The 13,631-nt window shown below is 43.0% G+C and overlaps 1 protein-coding gene across 1 annotated transcript in view; it reads right to left on the reverse strand.

The window, feature by feature from the left end:
• fndc5a (fibronectin type III domain containing 5a) overlaps window positions 1-13,296 on the reverse strand; it is a 47,569-nt gene extending 34,273 nt beyond the window's left edge. The window contains exon 1 of the mRNA XM_085342651.1: window positions 13,176-13,296. Coding sequence (XP_085198777.1) covers window positions 13,176-13,233 — 58 coding nt within the window. The 5' untranslated portion in view covers window positions 13,234-13,296. The remainder of the gene's footprint in view (window positions 1-13,175) is intronic.
• Window positions 13,297-13,631: the final 335 nt, after the last annotated feature.

Consider the following 13,631-nt stretch of genomic DNA (forward strand, 5'->3'; position numbering starts at 1 on the left):
GCTGATGGATCTGTATCCACCACCTCCGTGTCAGAGGAAATCCACCACAAACATTTCCTCTATTTCTTCTTTTATTCACTTTTGCTTTCAACACCTATTTTTCTGACAGTAACGGACACTTGGCGCTAAGCCTCCCCCTAACACACACACACCCCCGCATCGGCAATGTGTTTTTGTCTCTTTCTTTTTATCTTTTGTCTGCCTCTCCAACGCTCCTCTCCATATTTCTGTATAGCTACTACATTGGGACTTTTTGGCAGCTCCTCCATAGTCTGCTGTGTACAGCTCTCTGCTACTTACTAACACTTCAGTGGGAATCTGGGTGCAGAGAGGAGATGGTGGGTGAAAAGGGGAGACGGTAACCTTGCTGTGACTCATTCATGCACTGTTCTATTATTGATTAGCCTCACGCTGCTCACACGCTGCCTGCTGATCCGCTGGTTTACTGTGTAGGCAGATGAGCTGCTTATAAATGAAGAGCAGCTTTCAGTGTGAAATATAATCCTCGTATAGTTTTTCCTTCATGGGAAAACGTCCCCGTTTGTAAGATGTAACCCACCGCTTTGTGTGGCTCAAACTGAGCATGTTAGCCGTTACCATCTTGGCTGTTAAGAGCCAAAATTAGGTTATGGAGACAATGCAGGGTGACTTAATACCTGCTAATTAGTGCCAAGACCCCATCACACAGGCCTAGACACCAATTGGTCACCATCTGGTAAACACCTGTTCCTTGGGAATGTGCTCTAGGAGGTTTGCTGGCGTGAAACTGGTTGTAAAGAGGCATAAAGCACTACAAAGAAAAACAACTCGTGATTGCTTTGGTTATTGGTGATTGCTGCAGTCACAGCTTTCACCTCTAGCAACCACTCGCCAATCTGCATTTGCGACCAGGCTTGCTAATCTAAAAAAACTGAAGCAAAGCCATCTTGAATGGCATATTAATATAATTAAAGAGCTTTAAAAATGCTCCAAAACACAACCGTGATGTCTAGTTTTGAACAGCAGTGACAATCTATAGTTTCAGTATTCAGTGCTCCTAAAAATGCACAGATTAGAGCTTTACAAGTTAACTACAGAGACTTAAACCTTTTCAGATCAGGTCATAAACCTGCTGTAAATATGCTTTTTATATGAGAGTCTACGGGGATAGCTTCATGTGATCATTTGAGGGGCTGCTGTGTTTTGGCACTGCTTCATTTTAACCTGAGGGTTTCTGCCTGTTCTGAGCACCGCGATGAGCCTCGTTGTGAGGCTGAGAGCTGTTTTTGCTCTCACCATCTTTCCTTTTTAAAACCAGATGTAACAGGAACAATACACATTACAGGCTACCAACCTGTCAAAGCGTATTCTCCTCTGTTGTCCCACTGGATACTGATGGGTACCACAATTTAGCAAATGAACATCATGTTTTATTTAATAAGACTTTAAACTCTTTTAAAGTCTTATTAAATAAGCTCATAAACTTGTTATTGTTTCCTGAGATCATAGCCGAAGTGGAGTTGAGGGTCGTTTTCCTCTTCCCTGGCAGACTAATTTTTTTTTGCTGGCCGTTAAGACACTTCAGCACTGGCTTCAGACCATGTCCGTCTTTTATATACAGTCAATAAGCGAGGCCGTGTGGGTTTTCTGCACGTGTGCCTCTCCGTTCTCCGTGGTGCAGTCTGCATTTGTACACAGCGGCTCTGTCAAATTATCACACCTAAGGGTCCTTCTGTCCCTTTGCAGAGAAATGAGTTATTTACTCCAAGGAAATGAATTTTCCAACCGAGCGGACCACAAGAACAGGGAGGTGGGGAGGGTGGGCTGTAAAACTGCATCTCTCTCCTTCCTTTAAGTGCGCAAACACGCACATTTCTCTAATTAAATGTCAAAAGGCAGCGTATGAAAATCAATGCAGCATTGTGTTCAGAGAGAAAGCCAGGCAGCTGATTCAAAAAGGCAAAGGAGTGCCGTGAGGCTGATTATTTGACAAGCCCACTGTTAATGAAATCTACTCTCAAATCAGGAGCAAGCCACCCCTCCGGCAGTGAAACAACCGTGCGGTGGGACGGGGCTGACGCTGGGCTCACAGCTTGATGCGACGTTATGAATATGATATTAGCGCTTCATAACATACTTTCCGCTTTTCTCTGTATTTCACTTCACAGTTACTGTAGCTCCCCCTCTCTCCCTGTGGATTTTCTTCCAGCCTTTTAAGCAACTGGGAAAGTAATGGCTACAGTATGTGCCTGCGAGGATTCATATCACAGACAGGTGCAGGGGGCGGGGGGGCGTGGAGACAACGTGAACAATATGCACCTCCGTGTTCCTCTCCCTTTGCCACTGGCGCTCTCCATGTTCCTCTTTGAGTTTCTCTCTCTCGAGCGCCATCTCCCTCTTGCATCCACTCCTTTTCTTTCCTTCCATCCATCACTCTCCGTGTGTGCGTGCTTCTCTCTCTCTCGCAAATATTCCCGTAAGAGTAGCACATGCCCTGAGGCGCCTTATGGAGGATCGAGGCCCCCCTCTGCCTGAACCAGACTCGTTGCTCAAGTTTGAGAAATTTACAGCATCTTAAACTTTGTGGCCACTCTGGCAAAAGAACAAAAATATCCCCTGACTTATTTATGTCAGACACACTGGGGGCAAAACTTTCGGGACAGCAGACAAACGAGCAAAAGTGTGTGGGTAACGGCAGGGCAGGTACCTTCCCGTGGGTTCCACCTGTGCCTCAGATTATTCAAATGTAAAAAATACACCATCTGGCCCATCACACATAAAAACAATCTCCCCACAAAACACAGCAGCAAATAAAAATAGTATTTTTATGCTCTGCTGAGGAGAGCTGGGTGAGAATTAGAAATCAAGTGGCCCACGCGCAGTTTTGTGCTTAAATCATCATTTAAACAGAACCAGGCGGATCGATTTCTGCTGCTCGAGTCCCGCTGTGGTTCTGAATTGGAAATTTGGAACCACAGTACTAAGCGACTGATTACAGACCGTAATGTGCTGTCAGGGATGTAGGCATAAATTATGCATCGCAATCACTGAAGGGATGCATGTCTGTCTTCATTCGGAACAAGGAAATAACTATTTTAAAAATCAACACAATGTGATGACGAAGTTTTAGATTTTGATATGGTTTCAAAATATTAACAAGATAAATGGTTGAACTGTGTAACACAGTGCGCATAGTGTACATGCTAAAAAGGGAATAAGGAATATAAACTTATTTAAACCTATTGATAAAGATATTTAATCATATTCTATTTTATTAACCAAGCACCATTCTACTTATTTAAGATATTTCTTACAGGGAGTGCAGAATTATTAGGCAAATGAGTATTTTGTCCACATCGTCCTCTTCATGCATGTTGTCTTACTCCAAGCTGTATAGGCTCGAAAGCCTACTACCAATTAAGCATATTAGGTGATGTGCATCTCTGTAATGAGAAGGGGTGTGGTCTAATGACATCAACACCCTATATCAGGTGTGCATAATTATTAGGCAACATCCTTTCCTTTGGCAAAATGGGTCAAAAGAAGGACTTGACAGGCCCAGAAAAGTCAAAAATAGTGAGATATCTTGCAGAGGGATGCAGCAGTCTCAAAATTGCAAAGCTTCTGAAGCGTGATCATCAAACAATCAAGCGTTTCATTCAAAATAGTCAACAGGGTCGCAAGAAGCGTGTGGAAAAACCAAGGTGCAAAATAACTGCCCATGAACTGAGAAAAGTCAAGCGTGCAGCTGCCAAGATGCCACTTGCCACCAGTTTGGCCATATTTCAGAGCTGCAACATCACTGGAGTGCCCAAAAGCACAAGGTGTGCAATACTCAGAGACATGGCCAAGGTAAGAAAGGCTGAAAGACGACCACCACTGAACAAAACACACAAGCTGAAACGTCAAGACTGGGCCAAGAAATATCTCAAGACTGGTTTTTCTAAGGTTTTATGGACTGATGAAATGAGAGTGAGTCTTGATGGGCCAGATGGATGGGCCCGTGGCTGGATTGGTAAAGGGCAGAGAGCTCAGACGCCAGCAAGGTGGAGGTGGAGTACTGGTTTGGGCTGGTATCATCAAAGATGAGCTTGTGGGGCCTTTTCGGGTTGAGGATGGAGTCAAGCTCAACTCCCAGTCCTACTGCCAGTTTCTGGAAGACACCTTCTTCAAGCAGTGGTACAGGAAGAAGTCTGCATCCTTCAAGAAAAACATGATTTTCATGCAGGACAATGCTCCATCACACGCGTCCAAGTACTCCACAGCGTGGCTGGCAAGAAAGGGTATAAAAGAAGAAAAACTAATGACATGGCCTCCTTGTTCACCTGATCTGAACCCCATTGAGAACCTGTGGTCCATCATCAAATGTGAGATTTACAAGGAGGGAAAACAGTACACCTCTCTGAACAGTGTCTGGGAGGCTGTGGTTGCTGCTGCACGCAATGTTGATGGTGAACAGATCAAAACACTGACAGAATCCATGGATGGCAGGCTTTTGAGTGTCCTTGCAAAGAAAGGTGGCTATATTGGTCGCTGATTTGTTTTTGTTTTGTTTTGAATGTCAGAAATGTATATTTGTGAATGTGGAGATGTTATACTGGTTTCACTGGTAAAAATAAATAATTGAAATGGGTATATATTTGTTTTTTGTTAAGTTGCCTAATAATTATGCACAGTAATAGTCACCTGCACACACAGATATCCCCCTAAAATAGCTAAAACTAAAAACTACTTCCAAAAACATTCAGCTTTGATATTAATGAGTTTTTTGGGTTCATTGAGAACATGGTTGTTGTTCAATAATAAAATTATTCCTCAAAAATACAACTTGCCTAATAATTCTGCACTCCCTGTACATACTTGTGCATGTTGTAATTTTTAATAGCTCTAAGAAATATTTCCATATTTTGGACAGACAAAGCACATCTTATATTAAATATCTAGGTTGTTGTAATAGAGGTTGTAGGAAAGAACATAGTTCTTAGATTAAAACCATGATTTCTGAAACTGACATTTCTCCTCACTTTTTTCTATTCATTTATTCATTCAGTCACTACAGTGGCTGCAGCAGCAGCATTACAGACCAGAACAATATAAATGTTTGATTTTGGGTGAACTGGCCCTTTAAGTCTTCTGTATTTTCTTCTGCTTTTGAGTCTTAACTTAACTTACAGGGGGTAAAAAACCTACAGCGACCAGCCGGAGAAAGAGCAGAATGGGGTAAGAGATTAAGAAAGCGCAAAGATGACATGGAAGTTTTTACTCTGTTTAGCTTCATGGATACACGTCTGATGAATCTCTTCGTTGCTCACCGAGTGAACATGTTAGTAACACAGCTTTACATTCATGCCACCAACTCCCTCCAGATGGCAGGTTCAGCCCTCCTCCTCCACCTGCGCACATTCAGACGTGATGCTGGGCAGATGACTGACTGCGTCAGAGAGCTATCACTGCCGCGTCAGTTTTTTGGCACGGCTGCTTTGTTCTCCCACGGGCCCAGGGTCCATATGATTGCGCCAATCTGTCCTCTGATGCCCGTTTCATTTCAGTTTTACACTTCAGACCCAGCAGCAGCCACAGCCGGAGGCACTGTCCACCCTATTCTCATGAACAAGAGCTTTCTTCAAAGCCTTCAGATTTGGCACAAGAATGACTTGGGAGACCCGCTCTGATTTTAGTGGGTCAAGGTTTCACATGTGCAGATCTCAATTATCACAGAAACAAACTAAGAAACACTGCAACAACATTTTATGCTCACTATTCAACGCCGTGTTTCAGGAGCAGAAGGATTGTCACCATATTTCTGAATTTGCTCCCGGCCTAAAGTACTAAATGTCCTCGGGAGTCTTCACAATATGTACAAGTCCAGACAGACATGAGTGGACTTGAAAGGCAAGCAAACACAAGCTGGTAATTCAATAAATTAGATCAAAGCGACGGTGCTGAACAAATACAAATGTGCTCTGAGAGAAACCTCCAAGTAAAATGACATTTGTTTTCCAGCTCCTGCCCTTTGGTCTCACTCCAAATGCTGCCACCTCTAAAAGCTTCAGTGTGTATGCTGTTAACTACAAGGCCATCACTCTATTCATCTGCATCTTGCAAAGCTGCAGGCGAGCTCTCAAAGACGAACTCAAACAGGCTTTTTTGAAGGGAAGAAGAGGGTTAAGGAGGTTACACCATGCTGCAGAAAAGAGCAGCAGCATTGTGGAGTCGATACAAACGCTCTGCCGTGCTGCCACTCTGAAACTGGTTTCTCATCACGCGTCCTCTCATTTGCCTTGTCAGATGACAACATGTGACGGGGCGCAGGAAGGATTAAGAAGGATTATCAGGGGACTATTGACAGTTACAAAATGTAACACAACAGGGGAGGATGGACCTTAATAAATAAATAAATATTGTATTATCTATTATCTCACTTCTGTGCTGGAGAGATACACCAGTTCTGTCAAACCAGGCTTATAAATTAGTTCCGTTTTCATCTTTTATATTCTGTTTCACACAAACTCACACTCTAGAAACAAAAGAATGGAAAGTCACCTCAACTATTTGCCAATAAGAAATTATATGAAGTGCTAATATTGCAGCATACATCACACATAAAGATGGTTTCCATGGAAATTGTAAAAAAAATAAAAATAAAGAAGATAATATAAAAAAAAGGGATGTGTATAATTCAAACTAAAGCATGACTTCAGCAGCTGCTGATTTCAGCATGGCTATATCCATCTTTCAGAGGCACTGACGTCTCATTACTCAAGCTTTTAAAGTTGTATTGGTGCAAACTAATATCTGAAAACCTAAGACATGTTTGGGAAAATCAGTCGCCCAAGTATTCCTCTTTAGTCGTGTTTGCACGACAGGAAATATATCTGGTTACATGATGCGATCGCTGAACCCCTGAACTTCTGTCAAGTTGGGTTCATGTTCAGTCAGACTGAGCTGGCATTTCTCACGGGTAATGTTGAGAAAAAACTCATTTATTCCAAAGAGGCTGTGATCACTGGGTTTCCCCATTGAAATACAATGTGGATTTAATTTAGCTGCCACTTTGTGAGATGCAGGGTGTGCCTCCTCCCTACACATGCAGGTTTATGGTGAACAGGGGTGGCTTGGCACTGTGTATTCACGCCACTGTTACATGCACTTGCAGCATAATAAGAGATATCCCTGTCAAGCCCCCAAATCTGATGCAAGATGTTTGTAAGAAGAAAGTGCAGCGACTGTATGGAAAAAACAAAACAAAACAAGAACGCAGCTTTAAGAGAAAATGTTCCAACTGTAAACAAGGCTGCAAACAGCGAATAATTGCCAACAGCTAATCATGCTTGTAAAATGGACTAACGAACAAACAGATAATCACAGACAAAATCCACATCCCCTGTGAATCTCACACACAAACACACACCTGCCATCCTTCCCGAAGCCCCGTAATGAGCCTATTCAGAAGGAACAGTGATGATTCAACCCTCCAATCAGGTTCCTGCTGCCCCAGATACTATGGGACACAGATTTGAGTAAAATTGGGGCACAGGGGTTGAATCCACAGGACTGAAGCTACAGAAAACAGCTTCTGATTTTAATTTCTACAAACGTGTTGTTGAACGCGAGAGCCTGACACCACCTCTCTGTTCACGTACAATCACTCACCTAATTTCATGCATGTGACAAAAAGTGCCGTCTTGAAACAATAACATCGGAGCGCTGCAGGTTGTTTTTTCTTTTTTAAATGAATAATGCAGCCCGGTGTCTGCTGAGCAGCCCTTAAAGCATAAACAAGCATTTGTAATTTGAGAAACTGCTACGTGTGATAAATGGCACAGAGAGGCTCTTCCAAAGTCACATCTGTTTTGATTTTGCAGTATTTATGCATTTTTGTGATGGATCGGAAGTCTCATAAATATTCAGAGCGTGAGTTTGACAGTGTGAGAGAGCGCGGGAGATGGGTGGCTTTTACAAACTTTGGCCTCTCTGTGGATGCTAAATGGCTTAGCACCTGACACATAATCTACTGTACTAACAGAGAATGCATCACCTGGCAGGTGGGTGCCATAATTTTCTTGGATCTTTTTGGTTTACAGCTCAAAAAATAATAATAAATCAAAATCTTGTTATCTCTTGAAAGATTTCCCTTTTTCATTATTATAAACATCCCTCAAAGACAGAAAAGCGCCTGCAGCTTTTCCATCTCTGTTCACTTTCTTGATTGATTCATTGACTTTTCTTTTTGTTCCTCAAACACAGAACCGTTAGGGAGTGAGCAAAATTGCCTGCAAGGATTTATGGCCTCATTTAGATGAATGTGTTAAGAGAGTCAATTTACATTTTAAATGGAAACATTACCTTTCCTTTCACAGGACCAACCGACTGTTTATGAGTCCCTGTAAACACAGACAACCTTAAAGACGTCACCACGGTGTCAGTTTTACTCCTGCCGACCCACCTCTCTGCTTCGGCACTGGTTTGGCCTGCTTTTCCTGCTGCAGGCGTCTAACTATGTCTAAACTAAGTGGGAGACAAAAGCTTGACTCATGCTGGAGAGGGAATCCAAAAGTGTCACCAAGCATTTTGACTCACTGAGGTTTATAATAGTAAGCCAAACAAATATGAAAAAGTAAAAATAGAGTGTGATGATGTCATAATTTTGAATGATCCTGATCTGTTGGATTTTTATTTATTTATTTTTAGATACATTTAGGAGATGAAAGGATTTAAAGGACGCGGAAAGATTCAACAGTGGTCCTCTGGCCTGAGTCCAGGGACCAGAGGCATAAACCGCTGCAGTAAAACAGTGAGTCACAATCATAAAGCTGTAGGTCCTCTTTAATAATCACAATCCATTAACTGTATATAAAAGATGGAAAGAGCCGCCATTGTGAAGATTTGAGCCAAACATTTTCAACAACAGCATCATCTGAGGTGAATCTTCATGAGCCAGCGAGCATGGCCTGATTTATTCTCCTCTTGTAATTACAATAATTTACAAATTTAACTTAATGTTCTTTTTAATAAGACTTTATTTATTTGTTGGGCTTAATCATTACTTTTAATATACAAGTGTTGAGAGAGATCACAGAGTGAGGGAGCTGAGGGTTGACCTCGAATCGACTGACAGTCGTTATGTTGCCCCCTGCTGGCCATAAAAAGAATGTAAGTTTTACACGCTGTCTCGCACATGTGCACAAGCTGGATTTGTACCTCTGTCTTCATTCATGAAAGGATGCAAAAATCCTCATTTTTTTAGCATTTGCATAGAAAATCGGCTTTTGTGCCTCACATTTTGAGACACAGAAATGAAAAGAACTATTTTTGTTGTCAGAGAAGTGTTGAAAAGGAAAAAGGATTTTAAATGAACTCAATTTTATAAGATCAGGGGAGAGGGCGCTGACAGATGTTAAAAACTAGCAGAAATCTACGGGAGGTGGCAAAAACTCAAGTTCCTCCAGTGGCCACTTGAGGCCGGCTGCAAAACGGAGTCAGTCTCCCTGTGTTAAACTACCCAACATCAAAGTGTTCAAATCTTTATTTACAGCCTGAAATTAAACTCAGTGTTGGGCTCAATGGATAGTTTCCCCCTTCATGGTAACTTTGAGCTGGTTGAATTTGTTTACGTCCATCTGCATGCTGGAGACAGGGGCATGGCCACATTGATAGACAGGTGTCCCTGACAGGTGACGGGGAGCTAGAGCCAATCACTGTCTGCTCTCAACTGCGGTGCTGCGTTTGAAATCATTTTAATGGATTATCTGACTAATATCATGGCTTGCTGTGTGGAGCGGCCCATTCAGGTAATTTGTACTTTTGGTGAGTCAAAGTCTGCTCTTTTATTAGTAGCTTCAAAATGTGGCGTCTAAAACCGGTGGGCGATGTTGATCTTGCATAAACCATTAGATTAAATCCAAAGAGGAAGAACCTGCATACGGCCAATCACACCCTGCCTCAGCTGGCCATTTTTAACCACCGCTGAAACGGGACAGTTTATGTATTTTTCATCTCTTTGTCACTCACTATAAAAACTGTGCGTGAAAGATCTGAGGCACGGGTGTCAAACATAAGACCCGTGGGCCAGAATCGGCTCGGCAAAGACTCCAGTCCAGCCCACTGGACCGCTTTGGAAAATTATGAGGAAGGCATGAATTTTGGTCTTATTTGCTTGTATTTCAGTTTTACAGCTTTCCCTGGTGATAAAGAAGTCCTCATACTACACCACAGTAATCAAGTAAGAGATAAACAATTACGTTTTTCTCTAATTTGACACATTTATTTGTTTCATGTTTAAATCATGCTGACACATTTCTCTTATTTTTGACAGCAGCATTTCTTTCTCATGTAGAAAAATTGAAAACACTGTTAAAATGATTTTATTCTTATTTTAAGGCGACTCAGTTAGAAGTGTAGTTAAACTTTGTTACACTGACAGAGATCACAGTGAGCTGTGTGTGGCCCGCCAACATGGCATTTAACATAAATGAGCTTGACATCTCTAGTTTCAGGTATGTGGCAGTTAATGAGAGGAACAAGGCGATGTGTCTCTAGAGCACGTCAAGAACATCCAGCAGAATCTTACTGGCTGAATTCTGAAGGTGATTTCAGCTCTGTTAGCTCGGTGGTGGATGCCTCATCCCAGCGTCAGCTATCCTCCACCTCACTGCATGCCCGGTTGGATAAATGGTGCGTTTAAAATTGCTGATGAAAATCTCAGATCTGCTCTGAACTGCTGTGATGAAGCACCCACAACAGGTGTAAGCATAAACAGACACTTGATAACATTTGGAATTGCATAATTGTCTCTCTTTGAATGAGGTATTTATAGGGTTAATAAAGGCTTTTTAACAGAGTAAGGTTCTGCTGAAGTCCTTCCATCCATTTTCTTTACTGCTCATCCATTGTGAAGTTGTGACAGAGGGACTGGAGCCTATTTCACATGTCACAGGATGAGAGACTACAGAGCCTCAGTCTATTCGAGGACTAACACAGAGAGAAACACACCTATGATCAAATGTCTGTCCAGCACATGTTCGACTAATAATTGTATCCAACAGTCATAGCTGTTTCACAAGAGAAACAACAAACAGGGATGGAGCGATTCTGGCTGATATTTAGATTTTATTTTCCTTTCATCCACTATTTCTGCCAAAGAAACAATAAAAGTCTACATTAAAATAATAATAATATTAATAATAATCACTGAACCGTTTGAAGGGTTTAGGCTCTTTGTCGCATCATCGTTCAGCATCTAGCACAAAACTGATGCAACCCAACAGATCAACACTGGCTGCTGACATCAGTCCAGACTGACTGATATCAGCCAATGCAGACGTTCATCCAATATAAATGCAAAGAAACAAACTCATAAAGCAAAGCAGTTAAAGCTGCAATCAGCATCATTTCTGCACACTGATGGGAAAAAAAGTTCCTTATTGCACCTTTAAAGGTGCTGCTGCTTCCATCTTAAGTGCTGCTGTTATTCTCCATCCTTCTACACCAGTTTTAAACCAATGGTGGCATTTTCTACTTTAATGCAACTATAGAAAAATTCACTTTTTGTTTTTCAAGCATAATATTGTTTACAAGGTATCCATTTATTTATTCATGCATTTTGAAACAGGCATTAAGATAGTGGTTTTATAATAATAATAATAATAATAATAATAATAATGGATTGCATTTATATAGCGCTTTTCGGGGCCCTCAAAGTGCTTTACAATTCCACTATTCATTCACTCTCACATTCACACACTGGTGGAGGCAGCTACAGTTGTAGCCACAGCCACCCTGGGGCAGACTGACAGAAGCGAGGCTGCCATATCGCGCCATCGGCCCCTCTGGCCAACACCAGTAGGCGGTAGGTGAAGTGTCTTGCCCAAGGACACAACAACCGAGACTGTCCGAGCCGGGGCTCGAATCGGCAACCTTCCGGTTACAAGACGAACTGCCAACTCTTGAGCCACGATCTTTGATCCCTGCTTGTCTCACACAGCTTTAACCATCATGCATTCCCCCCTGTGGTCAGTTTAAGCAAGCAAACTAACCTGACATACTTGTCTTTGGACTGCAGGAGGAAACCCACTTGTAAAAGCCCACCAGGCACACGGACACCAAAGACTTGGGAGGGTTTGCAAGCATGAAATGGTTTGTTTTAGTTGCCAAGAAATAAAGAAGAAACTCTACAAATGTGCACATTGTTGACAATACAGAGGTCTAAGAGGCACATTTGTGTAGTCTGTGCCTGCAGGGACCTAAACTGACTTTTACTGTACATCTATTTCTGGAAGTTTAGGAGACAAAAACACACACGACTGAGGGTGTGTGTGTGTGTGTGTGTGTGTGCGCGCGCAGAGACAGGAGCAGGATAGTGATGTATCGTGAGTGGAAAGGCTATGGAGTGGGAGTGTGCTGAGTGAACTAAAGGTGCACTTTGATGGCAGGAGTGTAGTGTGGCACTTCATCACAGAGAGCGGTCAAGTGTGTGTAGTTTGAGATCTAAAAAGCCTGTTTTAGAGATGTGCACACACACAGGGTGAGCTGGATACTTCCACAGCCCTGGCAGTCCAATCATGTATTTATAGTGGCCAGTGGCTGTCGACTACAGCCAGACTTAGAGGGAAGTGTCTGTAATGAGCAGTGGAGTCAACAAACGTCCCTACATATGTCTAATTTTCACACTGGGATAGTTTGCCTGTGTGTGGACATGCAGCAGTTTATAGTACTGACCTGAAATGAGATTCAAAGGTCAGCTTGGATCACATCAATCACACACACACACACACACCCACGTACACACAGACACCGAGACACACACACACACACACACACACACACACACACACACACACACAGTAGCATAGTTTAGCCCCACTGTGTCTGGTGATGTGGATCCCTCACCACCACTAACTGTAGCATGTTTAATTAGACGACCGCACAGAAATGCATGTATTGTCTTACAAACACAGCGTTTCCCCACAAACACACCAGACTACGCAGCGTCTCACAATAGCAACACCACCACCAACAACACTGAATTAAATCTGAAGCCCAGCACCAGCAGCATTTCTCTCACACAGATGCCGATAGAGGAATTATTCCATGGTTCGTTTAGTTGGAAGAAAATAGAGATAAAAGCCACTCTGGAAGGTGCTGCTGCGCTCAAATTCGCGGAACATCTTTGTAATTGCACACAATCGTAAACTTACCCGCTGTGACCAGAGATACGCCGAGACAGCTCAGGACGAGCAGGAAAATTCTCTCCATGTTTCTAACGCCAAGAGGACGCGCGGTCCCATGCACTCTGGCCAGGGGAGCCGTGTTAACCGCCGCGTTGTGCTGCTTGGCATTCACGTCAGTTCGTGCGTGTCATCTCGACTGGAAAGGCGACAAAGGCGCTCTGTCCGCGGGCTTTTCAGCACCTCGGACAGCGCTTCGGCAACACCTCCGCTCACTCGGCACCCTCCAACCTCAGACCAGCAACCTGCAAACAGCAGGTGAGCTTCATCATCGATGCGTCGTCGATCCTCCAACTGTGCTCCCAAATCCTCTCAGATCTGCTTCTGCTGCTGCTGCTGGTGGTGGTGCTCAGCACCGCTCAGCTGCTGCAGACACAGTGAAACGTGCTGGCTTTGTATATGAGCGCCTGGACTGTTCCTGCCCGC

This window comes from Diplotaxodon limnothrissa, linkage group LG19, assembly GCF_057381915.1.
Source record: "Diplotaxodon limnothrissa isolate DT_005_m linkage group LG19, D_limnothrissa_male_GT1.1, whole genome shotgun sequence".
NCBI classification, from domain to species: domain Eukaryota; kingdom Metazoa; phylum Chordata; class Actinopteri; order Cichliformes; family Cichlidae; genus Diplotaxodon; species Diplotaxodon limnothrissa.